This window comes from Vigna unguiculata, chromosome 9 (genome assembly GCF_004118075.2).
Source record: "Vigna unguiculata cultivar IT97K-499-35 chromosome 9, ASM411807v1, whole genome shotgun sequence".
NCBI classification, from domain to species: Eukaryota; Viridiplantae; Streptophyta; class Magnoliopsida; order Fabales; family Fabaceae; genus Vigna; species Vigna unguiculata.
Window position 1 is genome coordinate 11,399,723 of NC_040287.1, and position 14,457 is coordinate 11,414,179.

At 34.6% G+C, this 14,457-nt stretch overlaps 2 protein-coding genes across 4 annotated transcripts in view; both read right to left on the reverse strand.

Moving 5' to 3' along the window:
* Nucleotides 1-14,457, reverse strand: part of LOC114195970 (serine/threonine-protein kinase ATM) — a 77,384-nt gene that overhangs the window by 51,746 nt on the left and 11,181 nt on the right. For both annotated transcript variants that reach the window (XR_003606605.1, XM_028086425.1), the window contains exons 16-20: nt 13,950-13,998; nt 2,378-2,449; nt 2,068-2,223; nt 1,887-1,976; nt 1,624-1,811 (exon numbers count right to left, since the gene is read on the reverse strand). Coding sequence is in view for 1 of the 2 variants with exons in the window: in XM_028086425.1 (XP_027942226.1) it covers nt 1,624-1,811; nt 1,887-1,976; nt 2,068-2,223; nt 2,378-2,449; nt 13,950-13,998 (555 nt within the window). In the remaining variant the exon portion in view is untranslated. The remainder of the gene's footprint in view (nt 1-1,623; nt 1,812-1,886; nt 1,977-2,067; nt 2,224-2,377; nt 2,450-13,949; nt 13,999-14,457) is intronic.
* Nucleotides 8,363-10,827, reverse strand: LOC114195971. Of its 2 annotated transcripts, none has more exons than XM_028086426.1 (3): nt 9,381-10,827; nt 9,114-9,303; nt 8,363-9,037 (listed from the first exon to the last, which is right to left on the reverse strand). In XM_028086426.1, exons 2-3 carry the CDS (start codon nt 9,145-9,147, stop codon nt 8,472-8,474), a joined length of 600 nt encoding a protein of 199 aa, XP_027942227.1. In that variant the 5' UTR covers nt 9,148-9,303; nt 9,381-10,827; the 3' UTR covers nt 8,363-8,471. Both variants share the same exon structure in this region; 1 of them encodes a protein (XP_027942227.1).

A 14,457-nucleotide genomic window follows, 5' to 3' on the forward strand; every position in this document is an offset into this window, starting at 1 on the left:
AGCTATCATATTAAACACTCTACTTTTCAGGTGCTAGAAAAAGGTAAATTCAAAACAGAAAATGTTCCAACAAATTTAGCCTACTACTTTTCATTATTCTTGAAAATAAAAATTGTAACTATTTCCTCGTGCAGTATTTTCACTAAACCAAAATCTAAAATCCATATGGGCCTGTATGGTTTTGAGAAAACATTATTTTCATTGTCTTGATTTCCTAATTTAAGTTCACTCAACCAAATTCATATTGACTTAAATTAGTAGCTTCTCCAGCAAATTCTAGTGGAAAAAAAGGATAGCCTTTTTTGTTGAACTGCACCAAGAAAGATTGCCTGCATTTTGTGATCACTGTCAAACCATAGGACGTGATCAAAGACATTGCAGAAGATTAGCAATCAAAGATAACAGGAGATAAAAACTGACTGGAAAATTCCAAATTCAGTTGAGAATTCAGGGATGAAAGAGACTGTTAATGAAAAACTTTATTCAGAATAATAATCAGCCACTTTGTGATGACAAAGATCAAGATTCTTCAATCCAGGAGACAAGGTAAAAAGAGGACTTTCGGGTTAGTTCAGAAAATACTCTCAATGTGGTTCACGTGTTGGATCTACATGTCTATCTAAACCAGAGAAATTTGTGCATCAGATAGAAACAATTTCCTTCCTAGTAAACCAAAATGACAAGATAGATCAAATGGCAGGTTAGGTCATAACTCATGTCAAAGTGAGATCTCAACCTGCTAACTCTTTACTCAATTTTACAGGCAGCATCCCTATCCAAGATATTGTAACCTATGGGTGACTGCAGCTAAGGTAGCTTTTCAACACCATGTGACTATTTCCCTATTTTTGCCTTTTTTTGTACACCATCCGAACAAGATGCCCACTATCTCTTTCTTTTTATCATCTTCATCTAGTTTCTATCTATATATCATTTGATCAGAGAGGCTCTGAAACCATGTATGACCAACAATCCCAAAAGCTTGGTTTACTAGATAAAGGACATGAAAGAATTTATATAAAATCTCTAACAAGATGGGAGGATATTTGTTTCTCTGAAGGCTTTGGCATCTAGTTATTGTCTCACTGTAGAAGAACTTTGACTCTTCTAAATACAATAAAAATCTCTTTAAACCTGAATTGTACTGGGCTTCTTAGTTTTATGATTTTTTCTCTCACTTTCAGGAAAGGAAATCTCTACTTCCATGAGCATTAGAAGATAGTAGTGAAGCTAAAAGTATGGTATCATTTCGCCTCCTACAAGCTAGAAGTATATTTAATACCAAATTTATAATAATAAACTAAAATAAGACTTCCAATTGCATTTCATTCAAGTATTATATAGCAGCAAACCCAAACTTTCCCTCATAAATAAATATAGATTTGTTTATAAGAAATCCCTAAAAGTAAGGGATTGCGATTAGGAGTTTATTTGGTAGATTTGCTCCAAATTTGCAGGCTTTATATCAGGAGATTTATTTCCTTTATTCAAGGTGATTTATTTCCTTTATTCAAGGAGATTTATTTTTACAGTTCTACTTGATCAAATTTGCAAGCATAAACACCAATTTTTTGGTACCAAATGCATACAAAATAGAAAAATAATGACCCAAACGTAACAAACCTTGTGAAGAAACAACCATAAAGTACGTTAGACAAGAGAGAACATATTAAGAAAGTATCAGGCAGATGCCTCTTGTTAATCTCCTCTTCCACCAAAGCTCCAAGAATAGAGGTCTCCATTTCATGCAATAGCTGATCACTTATTTCCCGTGAAACCCGAACATGTGGACATATTTTCACTTCGGCAGCCTGAAATTTAAATTTTTTTAACCAAAAACCATGAATGTTAACACAAACAAGCTTCTTTATTTGAGGGCACCAAACCTCAACTTTGGACATCTTTCCAATTTCTGCAAGAACTTCAACAGAGCAATCCAAAAACTCAAGAACACATTGGTATTTAGGGTCTTCAAACTACAGTTAACATTATGATTAAGTTTTTAGTGACAGTTTAATCAAAACTAAAAAATAAATATTAGTACAGGCAGATGTAGCTAGGCTGAACCTTATGAGAATCATCTTGAGCATCAGTGACATCAAAATAATTGTGAGCCAAAGGAACTTCTTTAAAGCATTGAGTAAAAGGAACAAAACCTATACAAAGTGCATATATAGCACTAGGAATGAGCAAAGTTATCTGCTCATTCAACATAGAACAACCCTGCGTAATAAGGAACAAATAAATGTAAGTAAAGCAATCGTGCATTATGCCTTCCTCCCATATGTAATGGGTTTGACCATTAAATTTGTGTTTTTCTTAATACACATAGTGAAGATTAAAATACTTTGCCCGTAACAATTTTATGTAACCAAACCTTCCAATTAAGATGGCACAAAGTTGCTCTTAAAAGGCTTTTCCTCAGATGTAACGTATCTTGGGGGTCAGCCTGCATGTTATGCGAACAGTAAATTAAATGCAAAACTGGCTCGGCACAGAAATACGTTCAACTTTTAAGTGAAAAAGGTCTGTAGTTTACCCATACACATACATTTGCAAAACATCATCTTACTTATGCAACAACAAACCGAGTATTACCAAGGAATATAAGAATCAATACTGAAATGAATCATATGAAAGCTTAAAACTTGCTCGGTTCTCCCAGATCTAATTTTCCTTCCCCTGCCCACTTGTTCCTGTCCTCTTTTAGACTTGCTTAATCATGGCCCTATCACTACTCCATTAATCAAATCAAAAACTTGGAAAAAGGGCTAAAAGAGGTTTGACCTACACCAAACTATGGATGATTAATTTGATACCAGTCCATTGATCTTAAATCCTGTAAACTTAATCAGCAGAAAAACATGCATTACCTTCTGGCTATACATGCCAGACCTCCATAATTATTATGTATACCAATAAATGTTAGAAAACCTATCAAAGGAGCTGTTACCAAGCCACAAAAAGTGTATACAGTATATATTAAGAGTATCAGAGATAAACACATAATTAAAATATAATATGAAATGTGGCAGGGAGTTCCATGATGCAAAAGAAGACTTTTGCTGAAGTCTTTCATAACACTTGTGACGTACCTCTCAGCCAATTGCCTACACCTTGCACTAAAAGTAATTTGGTCACAGTTCAGGTCGCCGAGGATAACAATCTAGTTGGTCTCACTCGCATGGCAAGGGTTATTCTCAATAAGTGTCATAAACCCTATACACTTCACGACCTTGGTATCAAACAGAGTTTGTTATGGAAATCTTTGGGCAATTGGAAAGCCATCCCTCTCGGCAAGGGATTCTTTGTATTCACTTTAAGCCCCCTTGAGGATATGCATCGTGCTCTTGCTATTGGAATATGAAACTTAACCCCAGGAACTCTTAGAGTCATTGCATGGTTATAAGACTTTCTTCCTCAATGATGAAGATGACAAAGGCCCAATGTTGGGTGAGATAATATGGTCTTCCGATGAAGTATTGGAGAACTAGATCACTCTTTTCCATTGCAAGGGGAGATAGCAACCCCTCTTTCTATTGATGATTGTACCATCATCGAGACTAGTGGGGTTTTCGCTAAAGTGTTAGTTGGTGTAGTTCGCAATTAGAGCTTCCACTGCAATTATTAGTTAAAAGGTCTGGCTTAGCCTTTGGGGTGGATGTGGAATATGAAAAGCTCCATCCATATTGTTTTGCGTGTCAATTCATAGTACATACCCTAAACAATTACAGGAAACGGGTTCAGCCAATGACTAAAGATCACACTGCTTTTGCTGCTTCTAGAACTATGCAGACTTAAGTGTTAAAAATCTTGGTCCCTTGAATGAGTCTAATCCAGATGGTTCCAAACATAATGAAGTTGTGAGCATAGGTAATGCTGTTGAAAAACTGGTTCAATCTAATTTGGGGGTTGATGGCATAGAGCAGCCTACAAAATATGCTATTGGTGTTCAGAATGAGGTTCATTCCCCGGTTCAAAATCCTTTGGATAGTAATCCAATTATTCTTCATACACATCTTTATAATCTGCTGCAGGATTCTAAAAATATTTCCGAAAACAGTAGGGAAAATTCTGTGAAGAAGGATGTTGCTAATTTTCAAAATAGCAGCAAATATTCTAGTCATGAGGCTGATAATTTGGATTAAGCTCTAAATACCATTTCAGAGGTGAATGTTAATCCTTTTCTCATTGGGAAGTTGTGGTCTTCTAGAGTGGATGAGGAAGAAGATGACTCATTAGTTGACAATGATGAATAACAATTCCTTTAGTTAAGTTAAAATCTCATCATAAGAGGCGAAGGCCTAAAAAGTACTAGAATTGTTTAGTGTACATATGCATTGTAAATGTCTTTTTTGGAATATTAGAGGCCTACAAAGCACGATATTAGTGTTAATAACAGCAAAGTGCATGCTCAATCCATTTGCATCTATTTATCTAGGCATAATAAAATTGTATTTATCACTAGAATATATGGTTCAAATTCTTATCTTGTCAGAAGAAACGTTCAAATGGATTTATCTATGCGTATCTTTTCTCATGCTGGCCACCTGGTGCCTTTTGGAGGACTTCAGTGCTATTTTGGACAGTTCTGAAGCCAGAAGGATGCTTCACCTATGCTTCTCTCTTATGAAGATTGTAGAAGTGGGACTGAAGGATATAATTCTGGCTCTCTCTATACATGATCTAAGGGTCGGACGGCTCACCACATAATTGACTGGAAATTGGACAGTTTTTTATACCATTGATTGGCTGGATGTTTGGAATATGGCAAACTGTAAATCCCTGATCAAATTCAATTATGATTATTTCCCTTTGTTGTTCTCTTCAGCTATTGATTAATGCCATTTCAGGCCTTTATTTAAGTTTCTCACAATATGGTCCACTCATGATCTGTAGTAATGTCGTTAATGTCCCCTCTTTTGTTTTGTCTTGCAAAAGCCATGACTAGAGGTACGCAACTCCTGGTACAAAGCAGAATGGTTCCTCCCATGGCTAGTTCAAAAGGTACATGCTTTATTTCTCAAGTATCTTTATGCATATTGAATAAAGTGAACAGAGAAAACAGAGAAAATGAACTGAATGTATTTTATTAACATCACACACCAAATCATATGTTCAGTGACATATTTATATATGTCAGTAACTCACAGCTGTAGCTGTTATACACTTGACAGTTGTACAAGAAAATAAAGATATACTAGAGTAGAACCTACAGTTGTACAATACAACATAACACACAAGCCAACGATAGGTAACTATACTATACTAACAGCCCCCCTCAAACTCAAGGAGAAGATTTTTCAAAAGAAAAATTCTTCACATGGAGTTTTGGCACGAAGAAGAGCAAAACGTGTTGAAGGGAGAGCCATAGTTAAGATATCAGTCCACTGGTCAAGAGCTGGAATGTCAGAAATACACAATTGTTTGGCCACAAGTTTTTCCCGCATGAAGAAAACATCAATCTCCATATGCTTGGTGCGATTGTGAAAAACAGGATTATATGCGATTGAAATAGCACTCTGATTGTCAAACAAAAGAGTAGGAGTGGTGCAGGAAATGTGAATATGTGTGAGCAACTTAGAAATCCAAGACAACTCAGCAAACGTATGAACGAGACTCCTATACTCAGCTTCGGTGGTAGAATGGGTAACCACTTGTTTTCTAGATATAGAATTGTATATATTTTAAATTTATTGTGTGTCTAATGCAGACCACATAATATGTCTTTATACTATTCAATCGAGTCAATTAAAATAAAGACACCTAATAATTAGAAATCAATCATACTAATTTTTGAGATTATGTAACGGTTGATTTCCTAGAAATCTGTAATAATTTATTATATTCTGTTAGATATTGTTTGATATTATTAAGATATTGTTAGATATTCTTAATCACAATATCAAACAATATATTCTATTTACTTTATTTATTTTCAGTTATTCTTTTTAATTGTACCTTTCTCTATTATAAATAGAGTATCCTATGTGTGGTTTATACACAAGGAAGATTAATCTCAAACCCCTATTTTCTTTATTCTCAACATATTCTAACACTCCCCCTCAAGCTGAAGCATATATGCCATATGCACCAAGCTTGTTACAAATGTACTCAATCTGAGGTCCTCTAAGGGACTTGGTGAATATGTTAGCCAACTGATGGCTAGAGTTGACAAAATCAGTAGTGATTTATCCAGGGAGCACCTTTTCTCTAACAAACTTATAATCAATTTCAATGTGTTCTTTCATTGAAGACCGGGATTGATACAATGTGAAGTGCAGCTTGATTGTCACAAATAAGCATTGTTTCATAGATGTCTCCTATTTTTAGTTGTAGTAGTTGTTGCCTAAGCCACGTAAGCTCACAAATGGTTGCTGCCATAGCACGATATTCTGCTTCTACACTAGATCTGTAAACTATATTTTGTTTCATGATTCTCCATGAGATAAGGTTTCCTTCGATAAGAACATAGTACCCAAAAGTGGATCTTCTATCTGATGGTAATCCTACCCAATCACATTATAATAACAAGTGCTCTTAGTACTACCTTTGTTTTCATACAATAATCCTCGTCCTGGAGCCTTTTTTATGTATCAAAGAATACATGTCACAGCATCACAATTACTATCACAAGGAGCATTTAGAAATTGGCTTACCTCACTAACGACAAAAGTGATGTCGGGTCTGGTGAGTTTGCCTACCAGGCGACAATATCTTTCCAGGTCTTTCAATGGCTCCCCCTGACCCAGAAGAAACTTGATATTGGATCCATAGGACTATCACAAGGACGTGACAGTCAAGCAGTGTTATCAATATCGGATAACGGAAAATATCGGCAAGCCAAAAATCCGTTATAAAGTTATAACGGAAATCATATCGGGTTATAGCGGAAAGTATAATTTTTGAAAAAATAATTATAAAGAAAGAAGAGAAGTAGAAAAAATTTGAAAAAAAGGAGTTGACGGCGGCAGGCGGCAGTGGCTGACTATGGCGGCCGGAGGCAGACAACGGTGGCTGATTGTGACGGCAGGCGGCAGTGGCTGACAATGGCGGGTGAGCAGCAGCAACTGGTGGTGGCAGTTGTGGCTGTTAGTTGCAGTAACTAAGGCCAAAGTTGAAAGAATAAGAGAAGAGATGTTTTAATCGATATTTTACTGCATCAGTAACTAGTAAAAGAATAAGAGAAGGGCCACAGTAAAATATAAAAGAATAAGAGAGGAGTTGTGGGCTTAGGTTAGGTCAAATAATGTTAGTGGGCCTGACCTAAATTAAACCTCCGTAAAACTGATGTAGAGTAAAATGCATAGAAGGATGAAATTAGGGTTTATGTGCGCCGGCCGCTGACTATCTCATCTCCCACACTACTCATCTCTTCTCAAACACAGTAGTTGCACTATCTCTTCCACTTTGCTACTGTTTATCTCTTTCTTCAGTTCTCTTTTTTCGCCATTACCGTTTCGCCACCGCCAGCCGCCATGTGTTCTTTGAATTGTCAAATTCCAGTCTCATCATCACCCGTGATGACAATGTCTTCAACATAAACAATAAGATAAATACACTTGCCAAAAATGGAATGAAAGGAGAACACAAAACGATCAACCTCACACCTGGTCATGCCAAACTGAACTAAGACAAAACTGAAACGACCAAACCAAGCCCGAGAAGATTGTTTCAAACCATAGAGACCGTTGAAGCTTACAAACAAGACGAGAATCGTCGGGAGAAAGAAAACTAGGGAGTTGATCCATATAAACTTCTTCCTGCAATTCACCATGTAAGAATGCATTTTTAATATCTAGCGGATGAAGAGACCAATGATGAATAGCAGCCATAGCCAAAAAAGACGAACAAAAATTATTTTCGCCACAGGATAAAAGGTGTCCCCATAATCCCGACCAAAAATTTGTGTACATCCTTTGGCGACCAAGCGAGCTTTTAACCGATCAATATGACCATCAGATCCAATTTTCACTGTATAAACCCAATGACAGCCAACAGTTTGCTTATCAGGAGGTAAAGGAACAAGTTCCAAGTGCCATTGGAATACATGGCTGTCGTCTCCTCTACCATTTCCTGACACCAGCCGGGATTAGCCATTGCTTCACCTGTAGTCTTAGGAATAGACACGGACGGAATCCAAAGAAGAAACAAAGGAGAAATATGATGGAGACAAACGATCATAATTAATGGTAAAAGCAAAGAGAGGGTTAAGATTACGAGAGGAACGAGTACCTTTTCGTATCACAACAGGAAGTTCAGGTGTAGCAGGCATGGGCAAAGGAGTGGTTGGAACCATGGTTATCGAATCGAGATTCGTATCGTGAATCGTTTTGTGAATTTTTTTAAATCGTGAATCGAATCTTACTTTGAATCGTAAGATACATGATAAATAAAAAACATTAAAAATATCATATATTATAATTAAATCAAGATCTCCAATTTAAATGTTACATCTTAATTTTATTCTTTCATTCATCATCTCCAAGATCAATGTCACTTAGATCATCTACTTCATCTAATATAACATTCTGTGGCAACACATCTTCATCTTCTTCATCCTCTTCCTCAACTTCTTCAACCATCCTTTCAATTCCATCATCATTTGCTGGTGTAGTAGATTTTCCCTTTATGTTTAAGTTTCTTGGACCCCTCTTCCTTTTCTTGCTTGGAGCTCCCTCTTCAAGAGTAAAAGATTCATGTATATCCATCCATGAAACATCGTTTGGTAGACAAGGATCCTCTTTTTCAGTAATCCACTCATCATCTGATTCAATATCAGATAGACATATAGGATCATAAGTATCTCCTTTCTCTTCTCTAACCTTTTGTCTCATTTCAAGTTGAAGATTATATTTAACAAAGACAAGAGCATTTAATCTTTGTTGTTCCAAGCGGTTTCTTCTTTTGGTATGGACTTGATCAAATATGCTCCAGTTTCTTTCACAACCAGTAGCACTACACGTGAGACTTAAAATTCTCATTGCTAGATTTTGCAACTCTTTACCTTCAACACCATAACTTTCCCACCAAAGAGCTGCAATGTCAAAACTAAAATTTATAATTGCGAAATTATGCTTTTAATAAAATCTTGAGAAAAAAAAAAGTTATACCAGGTTGCTTCTTATCCCTAGTGTCAATTGCCATGCTTCTTCCAAATAATCCTTGGGCTTTCTTAAATCTATCAAGTTGTTGATCAAGTTGAAATCTAATCCTTCTCTATCAGGGATCATTTTTTCTATGGTCTCATACAAACCATATGAAACCTCTTCATCCGGATTGAAGCTTTTGTCATAATGAAATCTAATATAAAAAAGAAGTATAGTGTTATAGTTATGAAATTGTAATCTAAGAAAGTATAGTGTTAGTTACTTACTTACAATTAAGGTAGTAAGCAGCAGCATGAAGAGGTCTATGTAACTGCAAATTCCAACGAGTATCAATTATTTTCCACACCTTTTTATAACGAGATTCTTCATTCTTGAAATTTGCAACTATTTGCTCTTTAGCTCTATCCATAGCTTCATAAATATATGTCATTGCAAGTTTTGAGTCTCCATCCACAAGCCTTAGTATTTTTACAAGTGGAGTGACACATTTCAGGCAATATTGGATAGATTTCCAAAATCTAACATCAGATAAAACAATGCTCACTACTTGTTTACCTTTAGTCTTACTAGCATGTTTAGTAGTTGTCCATGCTTCTAAAACAAACATACCTCGAAGAGCATTTCTCTGTTGTGCTATACACTGAAGGGTTAGAAAAGCAGTTGCAAATCTTGTGACTGCTGGTCGAGCTAATTCTTTTCCTTTAGAATATTTTCTATATAAATTTAGGACCCATGTGTGTCTATAAATGAAAGTTGTGACTTTTTTTGCATTTGCAATCGTATTGTAAAATACTGGAAGTTCACCAATGTCTTCAAGAATTAAGTCAAGACAATGAGCTGCACACGGAGACCAAAATAGTTTAGTTCTCTTCTCTTCTAACATCTTTCCTGCTGCCACAAAATTAGAAGCAACATCTGTCACAACTTGCACGACATTATCCTCCCCAATTTCTTCAATCACAGAATCTAACAATTCAAACATTTGTTTAGCATCCTTGATCACATTACTAGTATCAATAGATTTTAAGAACATTGTTCCGCTTGGACTATTAACTAAAAAGTTGGTAAGAGACCTCCCTTTTCCATCTATCCAACCATCACACATCAAAGTGCATCCCCATTTTTCCCATTCAACCTTATATTTCTCCAAACTAGCTTGGATATTGTCAACCACTTTTTTCAGATAAGATACTCTATCTTCATGATAAGTTGGAGGCTTTAAACCCTTTCCATATTCCCCAACAGATTTCAACATTTGGGTAAATAAGGAGCTTCTTACCAAATTAAATGGCAAAGCATTCCCATATATGCAGTTGCAAATATCTTGAATCACCAACTCTCTATCTTTAAACATTTCATTTATGGTTGTCTGTTTTGCAACTCCTTGTTTCCCCTTCTTACTACATTGAATATTTGTTTCTTCAAAACAGTCTACCCGATTTGCTTCTTTTATTTTTTCTTTATCTTCTAACAACTTCAAAAACATTTCTCTAACATCATCAGGAACAGATGTACAAGCAATGACATTCTCCTTTGTTCCAGCAAGATGATGTTTAATTCTTGCTACACCATCCCAACAAGTATGTGAACAATATTTGCACTTGACTAAAAGTCTATGAGGAGGAACACTCTCACAATGATTCCATGTAATATCTATTTCTTTCTTTCTCTTTGTTTGAGACATACTCTTTTTAATTCTACAAATAAGAATAAATTCAAACTAATATTTCTTCTTAAAAAATATAAATTAACATTCACAATAAAAAAATATAAATTAACATTCAGAATAAAAAAATATAAATTAACATTCAGAATAAAAAAATTTAATATAACATTCAGAATAAAAAAATTTAAATTAACATTCAGAATAAAAAAATATAAAAAGAACTATCAAAATATAAAGTATAAAACGTATACTTTATTTTAAAGATTAATTATGTTTTAGTAAACTATGAAAAAGAAACATAAATTATGCTAAATTATTTTAAAGTATAAAACACATATTTTATTTCAAAAAGAAACGTAGATTCTGATCTTTATGCTAAAAAGATGGAATTTAAACAAAAAATAAAAACGTAAAGAAAGATCATGTGTGAAGGTTTCCGAAAAAGTGAAATAAAAGGTTGATGTGATGTACATTTACTTTTACAGTAAATTAAATATTATTAAAATTAAAAATCTAGAAACTTCATAAAAAGCAATATATGAAGAAGTCAGCGGCAGAAAACATTTGAAAACATTTGGGCAAAAAACATTTAGGCAAAAAACATTTGAGCAGAAAAAATTTGAGCAGAAAAAACCTGTTCCAAATGCTTTCAGGATGCTTTCTTCTTCACGCGGTGCTTTCTTCTTCACGGGCAGTCAAGTTTTTTATGCTTCTTCTTTTCTCTTTCACTTTATGCTTCTTCTCCACCTTCTTATGCATCTCATATTTCTTTTCCTTCTTAATTTATAACCAAATATCCTTTCAAATGTGACTCTTCAGTTTGGGTTTTTTCATTTTCGATGTGTATTGCATGTTGCGTGAAGCTCATCCGGTGTGAGTAGCAGGTCTGAGTAGCGTGTAGGTAGTGTGTCTCGTGAGATGTGTATTTTGAGAAATATTTTGGGGAAATGTAAGCGTGGGCAGAATCGGCTGAAACAAAACTGAATCGGGAATCATACGATTCCTACACGATTCAGAACACGATTCAAGTCAGAAAACGATTCATCTACTGATACGTTTCGTTTGACCAAAATTTCGAACCGTATCGCGATACGAATCGTACGATTCTAACGATTCTAACTACCATGGTTGGAACCCACTTATAAACTATGAAATCGCCTTATCTCTAGTCGATGTAGGACTTCTAACACATCCTTCTCATGCCGAGATATATATATCTCGTGCGTGGGACTAGAAATAGGTGGTCTGATAGTGGGTAAAACAAAATGTCCAAGAAATCTTGCTAAGATAGGCTTTTTAAACCATGGCTCTAATACCATATAGAATTGTATATATTCTGGATGTATTGTGTGTCTAATGCAAACCACACAATATTTATTTATACTATTGAATGGAGTCAATTACAATAAAGACACCTAATAATTAGGAATCAATCATACTAATTTCTGAGATTATGTAACAGTTAATTTCCTAGAAATCTGTAACAACTGATTATATTCTAACACTAGACAACAATGAAATTAGGTTAGAACCAAGGAAAAGAGTTGAATTGGAAGTAGATCGTCTATCATCAATGTCTGAAGCCTAATCACCATCACAAAAAGTTGCGAGAGAGATAAGCCTATGCAACAATGCTGGCTGAAAATGAAGTACATGAACAATGTTCCTTTTAGATACCTTAAAATGTGTTTTACTACAGTCCAATGTGAATCAAGCAGATATGTCATAAACTGGCATACTTTATTAACAGCAAAGCTTATTTCTCAGTGGGCTCAGAAGGAGACAAAAACAAAGATGGATGAATTCTATGTTCAAAAATACAAATTTGGACCTTGTTTGCATTGGATGAGTATTCAGAACCGGTGTAGGAGAGATTGACACCAAAGACATGGAACCACATGAACTGGAACTAGAATGAGAAACATGTGGTGTTAACTCACTAGCAGATGAAATGGAATTGTTGGATACTAGATTAATAGACAGTTGAGGTCGTGACAGATTGGGATTTAATGTAAAATACTGACCAACATCTATAACAGTATTTGGAGATTTAGGAAATAACTCAGAATAAGGAAACCAGTGTTCGTCAAATAAAACATGCTTGGAAAAAAATACATGACCACTAGAAGATAAACATTTACAACCTTCATGAAAATGAGAATAGCCTAGGAAAAGACATTCTTCAGTTCTAAAATCAAGTTTGTGAGATTTATATGGTAGTAAAAGAGAAAACAGGAGCATCCAAAAGTTGATGAACTTAAACATCTAGAGTTTTATAAAAAAATTTAATATGGAATGCAAAATTAAGAGAAGTTGTTGCTAATCTATTTATAAGATATACAGCAGTGACAAAGGCATAATCCCAAAACTGTAAAGGAAAGGATGCATGATTTAATAAGGTAAGACCTATCAAAACAATATGTCGATGTTTTTTCAATAACATCGTTTTGATGATGAGTATAGGACAAATGAGTCTATGAATGATACCATGATGAGCAAAAATGTTCATCAAGGGACGATATTTACCACTCCAATTAGATTTGGATGGCCTAAAACACTCAAATGACACTTATCTGTGACAACCAAGTTATTCTTCGTATTAACTCTAATCCTGTCTTTCATAAAAGGACCAAGCACATTGAGATTGACTGTCATTTTATTCTAGAAAAGATTATATTAAGAAACATCAAGACTAAATTTGTTAACTCAAGTTATCAATTAGCATATATTTTCACTAAATCTCTACAGGAACTTAGAATTGATTATATTTGAGGGAAAGTGTTAGATATTGTTAGTTACAATCTTGGCTTAGCCTATATTTTCTTTATTATTGTTCATTATAAATATATTACCCCATGTGTATTTTCTACATAAGGGGGAATTACTTCTATATCTAATTTTCACTATTTTCAACGTACTGCATTCCACATCATGTTTTTAGGTTTATGTGTTCTGACTAGGACCTATCTCAGGCTAAAGTTGACTTGATTGGCTATTCCAGGTTGCATTTGGATGCCATGTCAATGTTATTCTTATATGCTCTAACTCACCGATGATATAGCTCTGCTGATGTCAATACTAATTTTAATGAAAGCAAAGCCTATAAGCTAAATAAGAATCTAACATCAAGTAAATTAAAGAGAAAAAATGATAATACTTTCTTAGCAACTTACATGGGAATTTTTTCGTGAAAAGTAGCATGAAAAGAAATACAAGATGGATCTGCATAAAATACAAATGAGCTAAATAAGAATGCAGTAACATAAACAAAGAAAAATAGAAAAGGGAAATCAGTAAATTCAGAATTAATAGTTGCTACGTTCTATTGGTAATCCAGCCTCCCAACTTCAATTAAAGCTTCACATTACCAACAGCATAAACAACACACAATAAAATGGCAGCTAGCTACTGTTCTCTCTGACAGGATGTGAGACTGTTTACATAATAGACTTCATGTAGTCAATAGCAGATTGCAGCACAAAGTGTTTTACCTCATCAGATGGTCCACTGGGATAGTGGATATCAGGATTGCCACAATTTTAATATTATAATAATAAAATAATATTAAAACTCGTAATAAAGTTATTTAAAACTCGAATACAAAAATATAATTCATGATAAAGTATCAAGATCTGAACATTTTATTTTCTTCTCTATATTTTGATTAAAAGAAATTAGAAA